Below are 14,843 nucleotides of genomic sequence, written 5' to 3' on the forward strand. Positions count from 1 at the left end.
TCTCTGAATTTCTATGATTCTGATTCTTTGATTCTGTAATCTCCTTTTCTACACTGGCTAAGTCTTTTTAATTTTCCCTCAACCTATCACTTCAACTGTACTTTCCCTAATCAATACGGTGTTTATTCTTATTCTTGGTACGGTGCTTATGGCCCTTTTATCTGAAATGCATTTCTTTCTTTTTTCTTCTTATTCCAGTCTTGTCCTCAAGGTTCAATTTAAGTCACAAAAGCTTTCTGGACTATTTGAACTTTTGCTGATCATACAGTTTAATACTTGATTATATAATGTTTGTTCCTTGTTTTATATCAATTATGTGTTATTACCTATGCTGTAAGCTTTCTTGTGGTCAGGAAAAACATTCCATTTTGTTAAACTTAATGCTCTGTAAGATATGTAAACATAAAATGTTTTCCTTATTCTGCTTGTTTTGCTCAGCATCAGTTCATGTGAATCTTTTCATGCCTTTCTAAAACCAGCTGTTCATCATTTTTAATAGAACAACAATATTCCATTACTTCATTCAGCTATTCTCTAATTGATGGATAGCTACTCATTTTCCAATTCTTTGCCACCACAAAAAGAACTGCTACAAATATTTTTGCACATGTGGGTCCTTTTCCCTCTTTTATGATTTCTTTGGGATACCGACCCAGTGGAGACTCTGCTGGATCAAAGGGCAGGCACAGTTTTATAGCCTTTTGTGCATAGTTCCAAATTGCTCTCCAAAATAATTGGATCATTTCACAACTTCTCCAACAAAGCATTAGTGTCCCTGCTTCCCCACATCCCCTCCAACATTTTTCATTATCTTTTCCTGTCATGTTAGTCAATCTGAGAGGTGTGAGGTGGTACCTCAGAATTGTTTTGATTTGAATTTCTCTAATCAATAGTGATTTAGAGCATTTTTTCATATGACTATAGGTGTTAATTCCTTCATCTCAAAATTATCTGTTGAAATCCTTTGACATTTATCAACTGGGGAATGATTTATATTCTTATAACTTTGACTTAATTCTTCAAATATTTTAGAAATGAGACCTTTATCAGAAACATTGGCTGTAAACATTTTTTCCTAGCTTTCTGCTTTCCTTTTAATCTTGACTATGTTGGTTTTGTATATGCAAAACCTTTTAAATATAATCAAAGTTGTTTATTTTAAAATGCAGGTAAAATCCCCATTTTATAGAGGATGAAACTGAGCCTTAGTGAGATTAAAAGATGTGTTCAAAGTCACATTAGTTGATAGGTGGCAGAACTAGGCCTTGAATACAGGTCTTTTTGTAACTCTACCTTTAATGTTCTCTTTATTTTCTTTCAAGGCTTTGTTTCTTTCAAAATCCATGAAACCATACTTTTTTTTTTCATATTTCACAAAAAAGCAGTGTTTTCCTTAATCCTTCCTTTGTGCCTAATATATTTAAGCAGTCATTTCCCATTTCTCTCTAGGTCTCATATATTATCTCATTTCCTATTTTTTCATTTCTGGTTTCTGATTTTTTAAAAAAAATTTTACTCAGGATGAAAATCTGTCTATAAAAGGAGACTCAGCAATGGAAACATACTTTTTTTTTTCAGAAATATTTTTCTTATTGTTCCAGTTATTGATTTCCCAAGAGAACATAATCATTCATTACTATCAATTAATATTGACTGAGCCCTTGTCATTTCCACAGTAAATAATCTGGCTATTTAGTAAGGACTTGGTTTGTAAAAAGATCTAAGTTCATCTACCTTAAAGAAAAATAAAGGGGGAGACTCACAGTCATCAGAATGTATGAAACATAAGTAAAAATCTTCTTATACCAAAGTTGTCTTAGGAACAACTCTTGCAATATTTTAAAATATGTGTACTAGAGTAAATGGTTATAATGAAATATTTTTACAAGAAGTCCTTTAATGACAATAGCAATTAGTGATATGTTTCTTGGTCCCTTTTTGATAAGATGATCACATTGTACTGTTTAGAAATATGAACAAAAAGGCTCAAACTCAATAAGTATCTACTGTATGCCAGACATGGTGCTAAGTCTTAGGGATATTACAGGGTATAATGAATGAAACAATCCCTACTCATAAAGATATCTTACATTTTAATGGGAGAGACAAGTGCATATAAAATACATAGCATTAATAGAAAAATAATAACTACAGTTCTACATAAACACATACATATGAGGTAGGTAAATAAAAGGTAGTATGGGAAGAAGGTCATTAGCAGCAGATCAACAAATAATTAGCTTAAAATTTCCCATTGTAGAAAAGTAAAAGACTAATTGGGATCCACAATCCTAGAACAATTTCATTTAGGTTATTAGTTTCCATTTAGAAGGTGGTCATGGTACATACAGCTGCGGTATAGTAGTATTTGCAAAGGCACAAAACACAGGATTTGGAGTTTGGTGATTTGACTGATGGTGGTCAACCATTTATTTATTTAATACATTACTTTGGATGCATCATATCATCTCTCAAAGAATTAATTTTTTATGTGAAAAATGCACATTAATTACTTATACTCTGAACTTACAGTGTTCTTGTAAGGATAAAATGAATAAATTATATAAAGTTTTCTAGAATTATAAATTGAAATGATTAATCTCCTATGCCAAAGCATTTACCAGAGTGATAAAAAATACCTTTTTATATCTCATCTTCAACTTCTTTCTCATGAAAATAAGAAATAGAAAGCAATAAGGAATTAGAGGTACCTGGGAGTTTCATGGGAATTCAAGGTTAGACTTTTAAGTATGATAACCCCACTCGCCTCAGTTTTCTCATCTGTAAAATGAACTGGAGAAGGAAATAGCAACCCACTGTAGTGTCTTTGCCAAGGAAACCCCAAATAAAGTCATGAAGAATTGGATGTAACTAAAATGAATGAACAATAGCAAAAATTCTGATGTAGGCTCAATGCTCTGCCTACTGCGCCATCTTTATGCATTTTTATGTAAGCTGCCTTTATGCATTATTATATATTACTCCCCTCTAAGTACTCTGTGATCCAGCCAAACTGCTCTTTTGCAGCTCTTCACCTACAATATACCATCTGTCATCTCGGTGCTTATGCATATTTTCTATCTTTCATCCCTAGAGCCCATTCTCTCCTGTTCTCCATTTCTTGGAATTCCTGGTTTACATCAAGACTTAACACATGCATCATTTCTCTGTCTCTATCTGTCTGTGTCTCTTTCTGTCTCCTCAGTATACATACACATTGGAGCAGCTAGGTGGTGCAGTGGATAGCGCTTTAAGTTTGGAATTAGGAAGATCTCAAATCAAATTTAGCCTCAAATACTGACTAGCTGTGTGGCCCTGGGCAAGTCATTTAACCTTCGTCTATCTCCATTTGTTTAACTGTAAAATAAGGTTAATAATAGCACCTACCTCATATGCTATATAAATGCTGTATAAATGTTAGCTATTACAATAGTATATATATTTACATACACATTTATATATATTTGTATTTATATCCAGATATACATTCATATATACAAACATATATATACTTATACAAAATGGACACAGAGAACACATTTACATGTGTGCCTGTCTTTTGTATCTCCATTAGAACGTAAGCTTGAGAACTTGAGGGAGGGATCTATTTTGTTTTTGTCTTTGAATCTTTAGATATATATGTATATATAGCTTTGTACCTGGTACATAGTAAATATTTAATGAGAGAAATTTAGCCAGATAAGGTAACTGAGGCCCTGAAAGTGACTTGTCCAAGGTCACAGAGATAGTTAAACTGCAGATCCATTCTCACTCTAAATCTGTGGCCTTATATCTCAAGATACCTTTTTATTAGTTTGGATCTCCTATACTTTGTTGATCATGGACAAAATGTCAGTTCTATGTAGGAATTGCTGCTGCTGGCCCCTGAAAAAGCCATAAAGCATTATTTTGTCATCTGATGCCCATCTTTGCAGTCCACTGCTTTTGTGGAATGTTTTAAACTTCTTTATGACATACTAAAGGAAGTGACTGGTTTATAACTAATAGCCTTCCAAGTACTTAATTTTAAGTGGTTGGAATTCAGAACTTACAAATTGCTCTGCAAAAGCTTTCAAAGGTTATCCTGTGCCAATTGGGATGATTTGGTTATGTGAAAATATAGCTGCAATTCATTTATCTGGCCTTTTTGGGCAACAAGATGCTACACATACCTCTTGCTTTTCCCAGTCCTATTTGGTTTGTTTTCATGGAACTTTTTTGTGAGGAAACTCTTAAAATTTTATCATGCACGTCCCTTGCCTTCTGACGCCACAAGATGAGATGCAATGCTATTCAGGTCTTCTAGAATCCCTTTGTTCAAATCCTATACATTTTATGTGAAATTATTGCTGATTCTTTTAGCTTTTTCTCTTCAAAGATTTACCTTATATATATATATATATATACATATATATATATATATATACTTAATGTTTGATTGGCAGATGACTTTTCTTTTCCAATGTATAGTGATGGAAAACAATGGCAAACCAAATGGGGGTTGAATATGACTAATTGATGAAATAGCAGGAACAACAAAAATTTATATATTGCATTAAAGTTATTGTGAGGAAAAGCCTGTGAAGTTCAAAGTGTCAAACAAGTGAGTTGTTTGTTAGAACTATATCATAAGAATGAAGGACTGGGGGTGAATAAAGGAAGTATACTTTAATACATGTTTTTTCTTCTTTTTAAAAAGTGTTTTATTTTTTCCAAATATATGCAAAGATAGCTTTCAACATTCACTTTTACAAAATCTAATATGTGTTTTTCCTTTTTTTAAAAAATAGTATTTTATTTTTTCCAATTACATGCAAAGATAGTTTCCAACATTCACTTTTACAGAAACCTTGTGTTTCAAATTTTCCTCCCTTTCCTCTCTCCTTTACCCTCTTCAAGAGAGCAAGCAATTTGATATAAGTTAAACATGTACAGTTCAAAACGTATTTCCATATTCTTCATCATTGCACAGAAAAAAATCAGATCAAAAAGAAAAAAAAACATGAGAAAGGAAAAACCCCTTCAACACCCAAGCAACAGTAACAACAAAAAGTGAAAAAATTATACTTTGATCTACATTCAGTCTCCACAATTCTCTCTTTGGACGTGGATGGCAATTTCCATCACAAATCTTAACTGGAATTTCCTTAAATCATCTTATTGATGAAAAGAGCTATGTCTAATAGTTGATCATCACATAATTTTGTAGTTACTGTGTATAATATTTTCTTGGTTCTGCTCAATTTACTTAGCATCAGTTCATGCAAGTTTTTCAAGGGTTTTTTGAAATCAGCTTGCTCATCATTTCTTATAGAACAATAATATTCCATTACATTCATATACCATAAGTTACTTAGCCATTCCTCAACTGAGGAGCATCCACTATCTTTATTTCCTTCTCATTACAAAAAGAGTAGCTACAAACATTTTTGAACATGTGAGTTCCTTTTTTATGAACTCTTTGGGATATAAACCCAGCAGTGAAACTGCTAGATCAAAGGGTATGCACAGTTTGATGGCTCTTTTGGGGATAGTTCCAAAATTGCCTATTTTTTATAAAAATAATATCTATTTTGGTTGTTCAAAGAAGTTGTTTTTTGTTTCTAGCCTGTTTCTTATAGTTGAGATTGCTAGTAAAGTAGCCTTCTGCCCTATGTCTTTACCTCTTTTATTCAATTGTAAGTTCCTTAAAGGCAGATAAGTAGTACAGTGAATAGAACACAGGGGCTGGAGTCAGGAGGACCTGAGTTCAATTGAGCATCACAGTCACTAGCTGTGTGACCTGGTCAAGTCATTTAACCTGTTCAATTTCTTCATTTGTAAAAAGAGCTGGAGAAGAAATGGCAAACTACTCCAGTATCTTTGCCAAGAAATCCCCAAATAGGGTCACAAAGAGCCGAACAATACTGAAACAACTGAACAACAACAACCACCAACGACAGAGTTTCTTGAAGGCAGGAACTTTAATCTTATTTACTGTATATTTGTCAAAGCTTAGGATAGGTATTTAGGACATATGCTAAGCTACCTACATAATGGGCATTTAATAATTGTTTGCTTTTAGATATATAATGATGCTAAAGATCTCCATTTTCTTGATCATGCATTGCAATTTAAATGGATGTGTTAAAATTTTCAGAAGTACATGAATACACACTAAATATTTAATCATTTCTAAAAACAATGGTGGTTGCAGTTTTTCCAGACTTTTGTTCTTTGTTATATAGTTTTTATAGGATGATTTTATATAGTTTGATTTAAAAACACATAAATAATAAATTTTAACTTCTAGAACAATGTCAAATGAGCGAGTTTTAACTATAGCATCTTGGGTTCATGTTGCCTTATCTCATATCTCTGGGGATGTTTGTAGTTTGGACTGAGTCTTTGGGAAGCTAGAAGCTAATATGATTAACCCCTAACTTTTGGTTTTGCTCTGGATCTTTGAACAAGACATTGCCTGGGTTTGGAATGGGACAGGGAAGATAATATTTGTAGGGTGTTCTAGGTAATCTCGAATACTCAGCCAATTGAATTCATAGATCCAGTTGTTCCATTGGGTCTCAGATATTGTTTTAATTTTGGAACTGGTATAAGTTTTTTGACTTTTTTTTTTTTTTGAAGTTCACAAGTCCAGGGATCAGTAGGAACCAGATTAGATGTCCTGGGGAATATGGTACTCAAGTGTTTTATTATATAGGAAGCATAGTTAGATGGAAAAGAAAGTATTGACTTAGAATCAGGAGACTTGGATTCAAATGCCATCTCTGCAATTAACTATGTGAACATGGACAAATCATGCAAACTCTAGGAGTCTCAGTTTCCTGCTCTATAATCTGGATTTGATAATAAAATTGGTAACCCCTACCATTTCCCAGGATCCTATTAAGCTGAATATTTTAATCCTGGAAATTTAAATTTCTAAGACTTAAAAGATGAAATTAATTATTAACCTTGTTGATTTCTATTGCAGGGAAGCAAAAAAGAATGGCGTTTAAAGATGTTTGGCTTATTTTTCAGATCAAAAGTCAGAGGTATGTTATATAGATGGCAAAGAATTGGAGAGTATTTATTTCCATAGTAATTTAATGAAATATAAATGTGAATTAGAATGTTGTTTGAGACATGATAATATAATGATGATATAGTGATGATGTGATTAACTATAAGTGATTTGGTTATTATTCAGTTCAGATTTCATCTCCTAAAACACAGTTACCTATAATCATTCATTTTTTCTTTGTATTCAACAACTATTAGTTAAATGTCTAAGGTACCATCCTAGGTGATAGGGGACATAGATACACAATTAAATCTAGTTGTGATTCTGCCCTCAAGTACTTTACAGACACTGAAGTTTAAAAGATCATAAAATGTCTCAGGTGGAAGGAATCTTTGAGGTCATTTAGCTAACTCTCATTTTATAGATGAGGAAATTGAGCTTGGTTAAGTGATATATTCAAGCCCACACAGATAATGGGAAATGCTCATAAATATGTCTAAACCCAAATGCTTTGCTATTTCCAAATGAGGACTTATATTCCAATAAATAATGGAATATTTAATATTCCAGTTATTAATCTCCCATGTAAATGTCATCAGTTAGTCTTCCTCCTCTTCCTCATCATCGTTTTTATTTTTTCTTAGCACATTGTAAATGCTTAATAATACATGCTTGTTGATTGACTAATTGAAAAGGTAGCATGTAAGATGGGACTCTTAAGGAAAGGAAGGATTTTTAACAGGTAGAGACAGATGGGGTAAATCTCTTCTAGCCATGAGAGACAGCATGGCCAGAAGGTAAAAATGGTGACTTGAGATTGGGGAAAAGCAAACAGTTTTATTTGAATGTTTAAAAGAGAATGCTAAAATGTTTGTGGCAGCCCTTTTTGTAGTGGCAAGAAACTGGAAACTGAATGGATACCCATCAGTTGGAGAATGGATGAATAAATTATGGGATGTGAATGTTATGGAATATTATTCTATGAGAGATAGGATGATTTCAGAGAGACCTGGAGTGACTTATATGAACTGATGCTAAGTGAAGTGAGCAAAACTAGAAGATCATTGTATATGGCAACAGCAATATTATATGAAGATCAATTCTGATGAACATTGCTCTTTTCAACAATGGGATGATTCAGGCCAGTTGTCTTGTGATGATGAGAGCCATTTACACCCAGAGAAGACTGTGGGAACTGAGTTTGGATTACAACATAGCATTTTCACTTTTTTTGTTGTTTGCTTGCATTTTGTTTTATTTCCTGTTTTTTCCCTTTGTGATCTGAGTTTTCTTGTGCAGCATAATTATATAAATATGTATATATATATATACTGGTTTTAACATATATATTTTTGACATATTTAATATATAGTGGATTACTTGCCATCTAGAGGAGGGGAGTGAGGGGAAGAGGGGAAAATTTGGAACACAAGACTTTGCAAGAGTCAATGTTGAAAAATTATCCATAAATATATTTAGAAAATAAAAAGCTTTAATAAAAAAATAAATAAATAAAGGGAATGCTAAAAGACTGAAAAGAACATTGTAGTCATACAGTGGAAAGTCTTAAATGCCAGGATAAGGAGTTTTCATTTTATTTTGTAAGCAGTAGCAAGTCATTGAAGATATTTGAATAGGGGGATGAAATGGTCAAACTATACATTCTATATGTCTGTCTGACTGTCTCTCTCCCCCCTCCTCTTTCCCTTTCCCTCTCCCTCCTTTGCTTCCTCCTTCTCTCCCTCCCTCTGTCCCTCTGTCCTTCTGTCCTCTCTCTGTCTCTCTGTCTCTTTCTGTCTCTGTCTTCTCTCTCTATCTTTCCCCTGCTCTGTCTGTTTGTCTCTGTTTCTCTTTCTCTGTCTGCCACTCTTTCTCTCTCTAATGCATGTAGCAGAGAGAACAGATGGCTGAATACCTCTGACACATATATGGTTGTGTGACCAGGATAAGTCTTCTAATTTCTCAGTGCTTTAGGCAACTTTTTATTTTTATTTTTAGAATGGAGTGGCCCACTTTATATTTTAAAATTTTTACATTATTTTTAGAATGGAGTTGCCCACTTTATATTTTAAAATTTTTACATTAAAGTTTTATTTTTTCTCAATTATATGTAAACAAATACTATTAGCACTCTTTTTAAAAAATTTCAAGTTCCATAGTTTTTCCTTTCTTCTAACTTTTCCTCATTCTTGAGAGTTAGCAATTTAATATGGATTATATATATGTGCAGTGATGCAAAATATTTCTGTATTAACCATGTTGCAAAAGAAAGTAGATTTTAAAAATCCACAAGAATAATACAATTTTAAAAAATTATGTTTCATTCTGTACTAAATCAGTTCTTTTTCTGATAGTATGACATTTTTCATCATGCATCTTTTAGAACTATCGTGGATAGTTATATTACTGGAGTTGACTATGATACAATATTGCTGTTACTATAAATAATGGTCTCCTGGGTCTGTTTATTCACTTTTCATCAGTTCACATAAGTCTTCTCAGGTTTTTCTGAGAGCCTCCTATCCATCATTTCTTATAATACAATAGTATTCCATCACAAATGTATATCACGACTTATTCAGCCATTCCTCATTTGATGAGAATTTCCTCAATATCCAATTTTATGCCACAACAAAAAGAGCTGCTATGAATATTTTTGTAAATGTGGTACTTTTCACTTTTCTGTCATCTCTTTAGGGTACAGACTTGGTTAGTGATACTGCTGGGTCAAAAGGTACATATAGTTTTATAGCCCTTTGGGTATAATTCCAAACTGTTGTCCAGAATCTAGGCAACTTTTTATAAGTTAAGAAAATATATTGATTTAAATTTGTCGAGAAAGTTTTTCAACAGAAGCACCCTCCATGAAAGAAATAATAAATTTGGTGTCTCTCTCTCTCTCTCTCTCTCTCTCTTTCTCTCTCTCTCTCTCTCTCTGTCTGTCTGTCTCTCTGTCTCTCTGTCTGTTTCTGTCTCTCTGTCTGTCTCTGTCTCATATCTATCTATCTATAATGTATAAGGGATCTCCTCTGACAGACTAAATTTCTTAAGGTTGGGAACTTTCATTTTTTTGTCTTTGTATTCTCAGTACCTAATAGAATGCCTGGCATATCATAGGTATTTAATAAATGCTCTTTGATTAATTGACTTTTCCCTTTTCCCTTAATTTACTGTCTTTGTTGCAAGTTAATAACCCTTGACTGATTGATTTGGTTACTGCCTGAGTGTGGGTGATGAAGAAGAGGGAAGAACCAAATATGACTTCAAAGTTTCCAACTTGGATGATGGAGAATTGAATTGCCATTAAGAGAAAAGGACATTAGGAGGAGGAGCAGGTTTTAGTATGCAGAGTGGTATGTGCCAACAGAACATTTAGGGAGAGATGTCCAGCTGTCAGTTGGACTAGAGGTCTAGGGAAGAGAATGAGGCTGTGTGTGAGAGTATGTATGTGATTTGTATAGAAGTGATTACTGATGCCACAGCCTTGTGCACAGTCAATAAATGACTGAACATAAAGAAAAGTAAACACCATCTAATCAAACTTTTCATTTTTACAGATGAATTAGAGGTTTAAAGGAAGGAAATGGCTTCTCCAAGAACACATATCTATTTACTAATATCTGTTTTTTTTAATAGTTTTTATTTTTAGCTTTACTTTGTGCATCTGTATATTTTGTAGTTAAAGGATCTGTATCTAGATAAAACTGCTAGGAGATCTATATTGATCAACAGATTAGCTCTTTATCAGTATCTTTTGCATTTTGGTTATGATATTGCCCTAAGATTGCAATTTGTCTTTTTATATTGAGGTCATTAGGATGCTAGCCTGTTGTAGATTGATTGTTGACTACCATAGCACATTGTATGAATTGAGGCACTACAGCAATGAAAAAGGGCCAGATAGACTTTCCTTCTTTTGGTGAATAAATATTTGTTGACTGTCTTTTATGTGAAGGCTGAGGGTGAGAAAAGAGGATTATCTTAAAGGAATAATAGGTAAATAAAAGTGAAAAGGATATTCTAAGCACAGGGGACATTTGTAATAGTGATACAGACCAGAGAACAACAGGGTATGTTTGAAAGCCTAGGGAAGTCATCCAGGTTGACTAAATCCTTGGAAATTATATGATCAAATCAAATTCCAAACAGGAGTTTAAGGAATGCTTCCAATGTATCCTCTTCCATTCCTTATTGCCCCTGTAATACACTGAAACATGTTCAGAGCCTTAAAAGAAGCCAGGAAACTTTCTTAAAGAAGAAAGAAGTGAAAATTAAATCTGGGGAAATGACATTAGGGTTCACAGTATTTCTCACCCCTTTTTTGGATTAAAAAAAAAATCACTTCTAAATGTTGACAAGCCTAATCAGGGTCCCCTTGGATCCATGTGTATTTTAGACTCCAGTCTCTAACTTTCCTTCTTACTTTCAATTCTTGACACCTCCGAAGATCTTCCTGCATTCTGCAGTCTCCAGTCTATGCCTGGGGTGGCCGGGGATTCTGACTGTTCATTAACACCCCACTTGGAAGACCTGTAACTGATTTTCCACTTGTCATTACTGTGTAGCCAGGAACCCTTTCATCCTATCCTGAGAGCTTCTAATAAGAATATTGGAGAATTAAAAATGAAGCCACTTTGATGACAAGGGAAATTTATCAAATATTTCCTAACCAGTGTAATGACCTTGAAGCAGTCATCCAGGAAGCTTGTCACCCTATGTGAGTGGAATCACATTTCAGCTCCACAGCACCATCTAGTGATGTAGAGAATGAGCATATTGGTACCAAACAAATTGTAGCAGAGGATTACTAGAATATTAGGGCAAGAAGGGACTTTAGAGATCACCTGATCCAACCAGCAGCATCACTTTACACCTGGGGAAACTGGGGCTCAGACAATGACTTATTTAATGTCACACAGCTAACTAGTGGCAGCCAGAAGATCAAAACCATGTTGTTTGAATCTCTATTGAGAGTTTATTCTACTGAACCACTCTGCCCTAATCTGATAGAATACTTTTTGGATACTTCAGAAGACCTTTTATTTCCATTTTAGATCAAAGTACAGATCTCTGTGCTTTTAGGAGAGAATTCTGGGTGTGCTTTCTCATTTTGTTCTTTCATTAAAATGAACTAAATCCATGCCCTAAAGAATGGTTTTCAAAACCAATCAGATGAGTTAATCTGACTTCATCATATTAATAAATTACCCTTATAAAGCACATTATAGAATATTTTATTTATAAGGTAGATGAGTACAGTTGATAAAGTTTTTATTTTTTAGATGAGTCTCGCAAAATAAGTGTTGTCCAAGGTTGCTCTAGGATATGCCAGAACTAACACTATAGTCCAGCTCTTCCCTCTCTATATTCATAGCTTTTTCTACAATGCTGGACAGAATATATATGATCATATATCTGGAAAGGTCCTCAAGGACCATCTAACTCATTTCCCCAGTTTTCAGATGAGGAAACTGAGCTCTTGCAATTTTAGCAACTTCAAGTTTCACTAAAGTACCAAGGAGCAGAGGTTGTATTTGAACCCAGGTCCTCTTATTTCAGAACACTTGTGTAAGTGTTTTTATTGCTTCCCGTAAAAGGAATATTATGAATTCCAACCTTTAAGACTCATCTCTGCTATAGATCACAGGTGAACAAGTGAGAGTCTTGTGACAGGGCTTTCTGCTTACATTGACCTGCCTGTGCTTTACTCTAGGGTTTGAATCCAGGTCTCTGTTTTGCAGGCTGTCAGTGAACTAACTTTTGTGAGGAAAAAAAGCACCTATCTGTATTGCAAAGTACACACACACAGATTATATATACACATATATGTTTTATACATGTACTATATATGTATAGGTATATATTTAAAAGCAAAACCACTATATATTTATAGAATTCCATTGTTAAATGTCTCATTCTTTATAGGGCTGGAAAAATTTTGAGAGAAATTATTTTCTATAATATTAGTAACCAATTATTAAATTGTGATTAAGGGTTTTTTCTATTTCCTCATTCAGGGCCCAGCTCCTATAACTCAATCTATGAATGATGTTGTTGATAGAGGAGATTACCCAAATTGGGAAGAGGTTCTTCTATCTTACACAGGACCCCACCCAAATAAGAGACCTTATTTTTGTTTGAAGTGTAAACAGAATCTAATCTAGGTGAAAGTGTTTATCCTTTCTCCTTATACTCTTCCACTCGAGTTATGGTAACCCAGCTCATAAAGGAGAATATCAACCAATGTGGTCTTAGTAGAGATAGATTCCTTTGTCCAGATTGCTGGAGACAGCTAAGTCTCATGATCAAGCTACCTTTCAATAGGAGATGCTGAAGGCTTTCAGCCCACCTCCTCATTTGAAAGTCTGCCCCCTTATTAATTATTCATCAATCAGGCTTGCTTTTCACCTGAAGAGCACCTCCACTTTCCCCCCCTTCTCTAAAAGTAAATTAAGGCATTCAGTATCTCCATTATTAAGTACCTTTGATTACTAAGAGAGACCATGGACCATCAATTTATTGATAATCAGCTAGCATCATTAATAAATGATGGAAGGGCGGGGGGAAAAAGAAAAAACCAAGACCCATCAAGGTTACAACTCCTTCTCTTTCCTTAAAAACTCATGGATGTGACCTTCTCCTTTAAATTGAACTCTGCATTGTTTTCCACTCTGATTTTTCCTGATCTTTGCAGTGATCTGGTTGCCTTTTGAATAAGAAAACTTCACAGTCTCACATCCAAATAGTACAATTTCAACCTGCTGGATCTCTGAAGAGCATTTCAGTTATAAAAAACATGTGAATTAATGACTTTTTTCTATTGAAGAGTATAAATATGTTGACCATATGACCTCTTAAATGCTATAATGATCATGAGAAACAACCACAATAACATTTATATACTACATTACCATTATAATGTATTTTATCTTTACCTAAGTTACCTAAAGTGATCAGTTTCAATTTATGATTTTTTTTTTACAACAATCCTATGAGTTAGTATAATGTTATAATAGGAAAGGCAGTGTGGTATAGGAGTCAGAGGTCTTGGTTCAATCCCATCTCTGATGCATTTAACCTTAGACTGCAACTTCCCTTTTCTAGGCTTGAATTTCCTTAACTATACAATGATGGGTTTAGATTAAATGATCTCTGAGATTCTTTCATTTCACAGACAAGGGAGCCAAATTTCAGAGAGGTTATGCAACATACTTAAGAACACACAGTTATATGAGGTACATGGAGGGAGTTAGGTTTATATAGTCAAACTGTAATCTGTGCTTTCTGATTCCCAGGCCAGAATTTTTCTACTGTACTATTTAGTTTTAAATCCAGATTTTCTAATACCAAATATAGTGTTCTTTCCAGTATATTCATTCAAAGGACTTTAAAAATCCTTGATTTTTTTTTTGACCAGTCACAGGAATAGCCTCAAAAAATGCCTTCTGATGCTTCAGGTGTAATTTGTTAGGGAAAATAAGGCTCTTTTAAAGGTTATATCCTTCAGTTGTAGTGAGTTCTGCTGAATAGGAGGGAATCTTTTTCTCTTCTTATTTAGTATTATGTATATTGGGAATGGGGAGCGTGGAGCAGAGAGAAGAGGAAAGAATATGGAACCAATTTGCTCCTAGACAGAAAACAAGTCCATAGTTTTCATTATATTTTTCAACTCATTCTCCTTGTTCCATTGTGATGATGGCTATAGCGACTAGGGAAATTAGAATCCTAGGTAGAGCTGTAAGTAGGATGGAGAGACATCTAAGCTTTTCCTAAGGGTGACAAATTTAGAGGATGCTGACTTCACTTGTAGCCCTTCAGTAGAATAGAAACAGCAGAGGTT

At 34.0% G+C, this 14,843-nt stretch overlaps 1 protein-coding gene across 6 annotated transcripts in view; it reads left to right on the plus strand.

The window, feature by feature from the left end:
* DCDC2C (doublecortin domain containing 2C) overlaps positions 1-14,843 on the plus strand; it is a 173,656-nt gene that overhangs the window by 140,884 nt on the left and 17,929 nt on the right. For 5 of the 6 annotated variants that reach the window (XR_007950435.1, XM_051976061.1, XM_051976063.1 and 2 more), the window contains one exon: positions 6,974-7,034. The exons of the other annotated variant lie outside the window; for it this stretch is intronic. Coding sequence is in view for 4 of the 5 variants with exons in the window: in XM_051976061.1 (XP_051832021.1) it covers positions 6,974-7,034 (61 nt within the window). In the remaining variant the exon portion in view is untranslated. The remainder of the gene's footprint in view (positions 1-6,973; positions 7,035-14,843) is intronic. 6 annotated transcript variants of the gene reach the window in all.

The sequence above is a fragment of the Antechinus flavipes genome, chromosome 2 (assembly GCF_016432865.1).
Source record: "Antechinus flavipes isolate AdamAnt ecotype Samford, QLD, Australia chromosome 2, AdamAnt_v2, whole genome shotgun sequence".
Classification (NCBI taxonomy): Eukaryota; Metazoa; Chordata; class Mammalia; order Dasyuromorphia; family Dasyuridae; genus Antechinus; species Antechinus flavipes.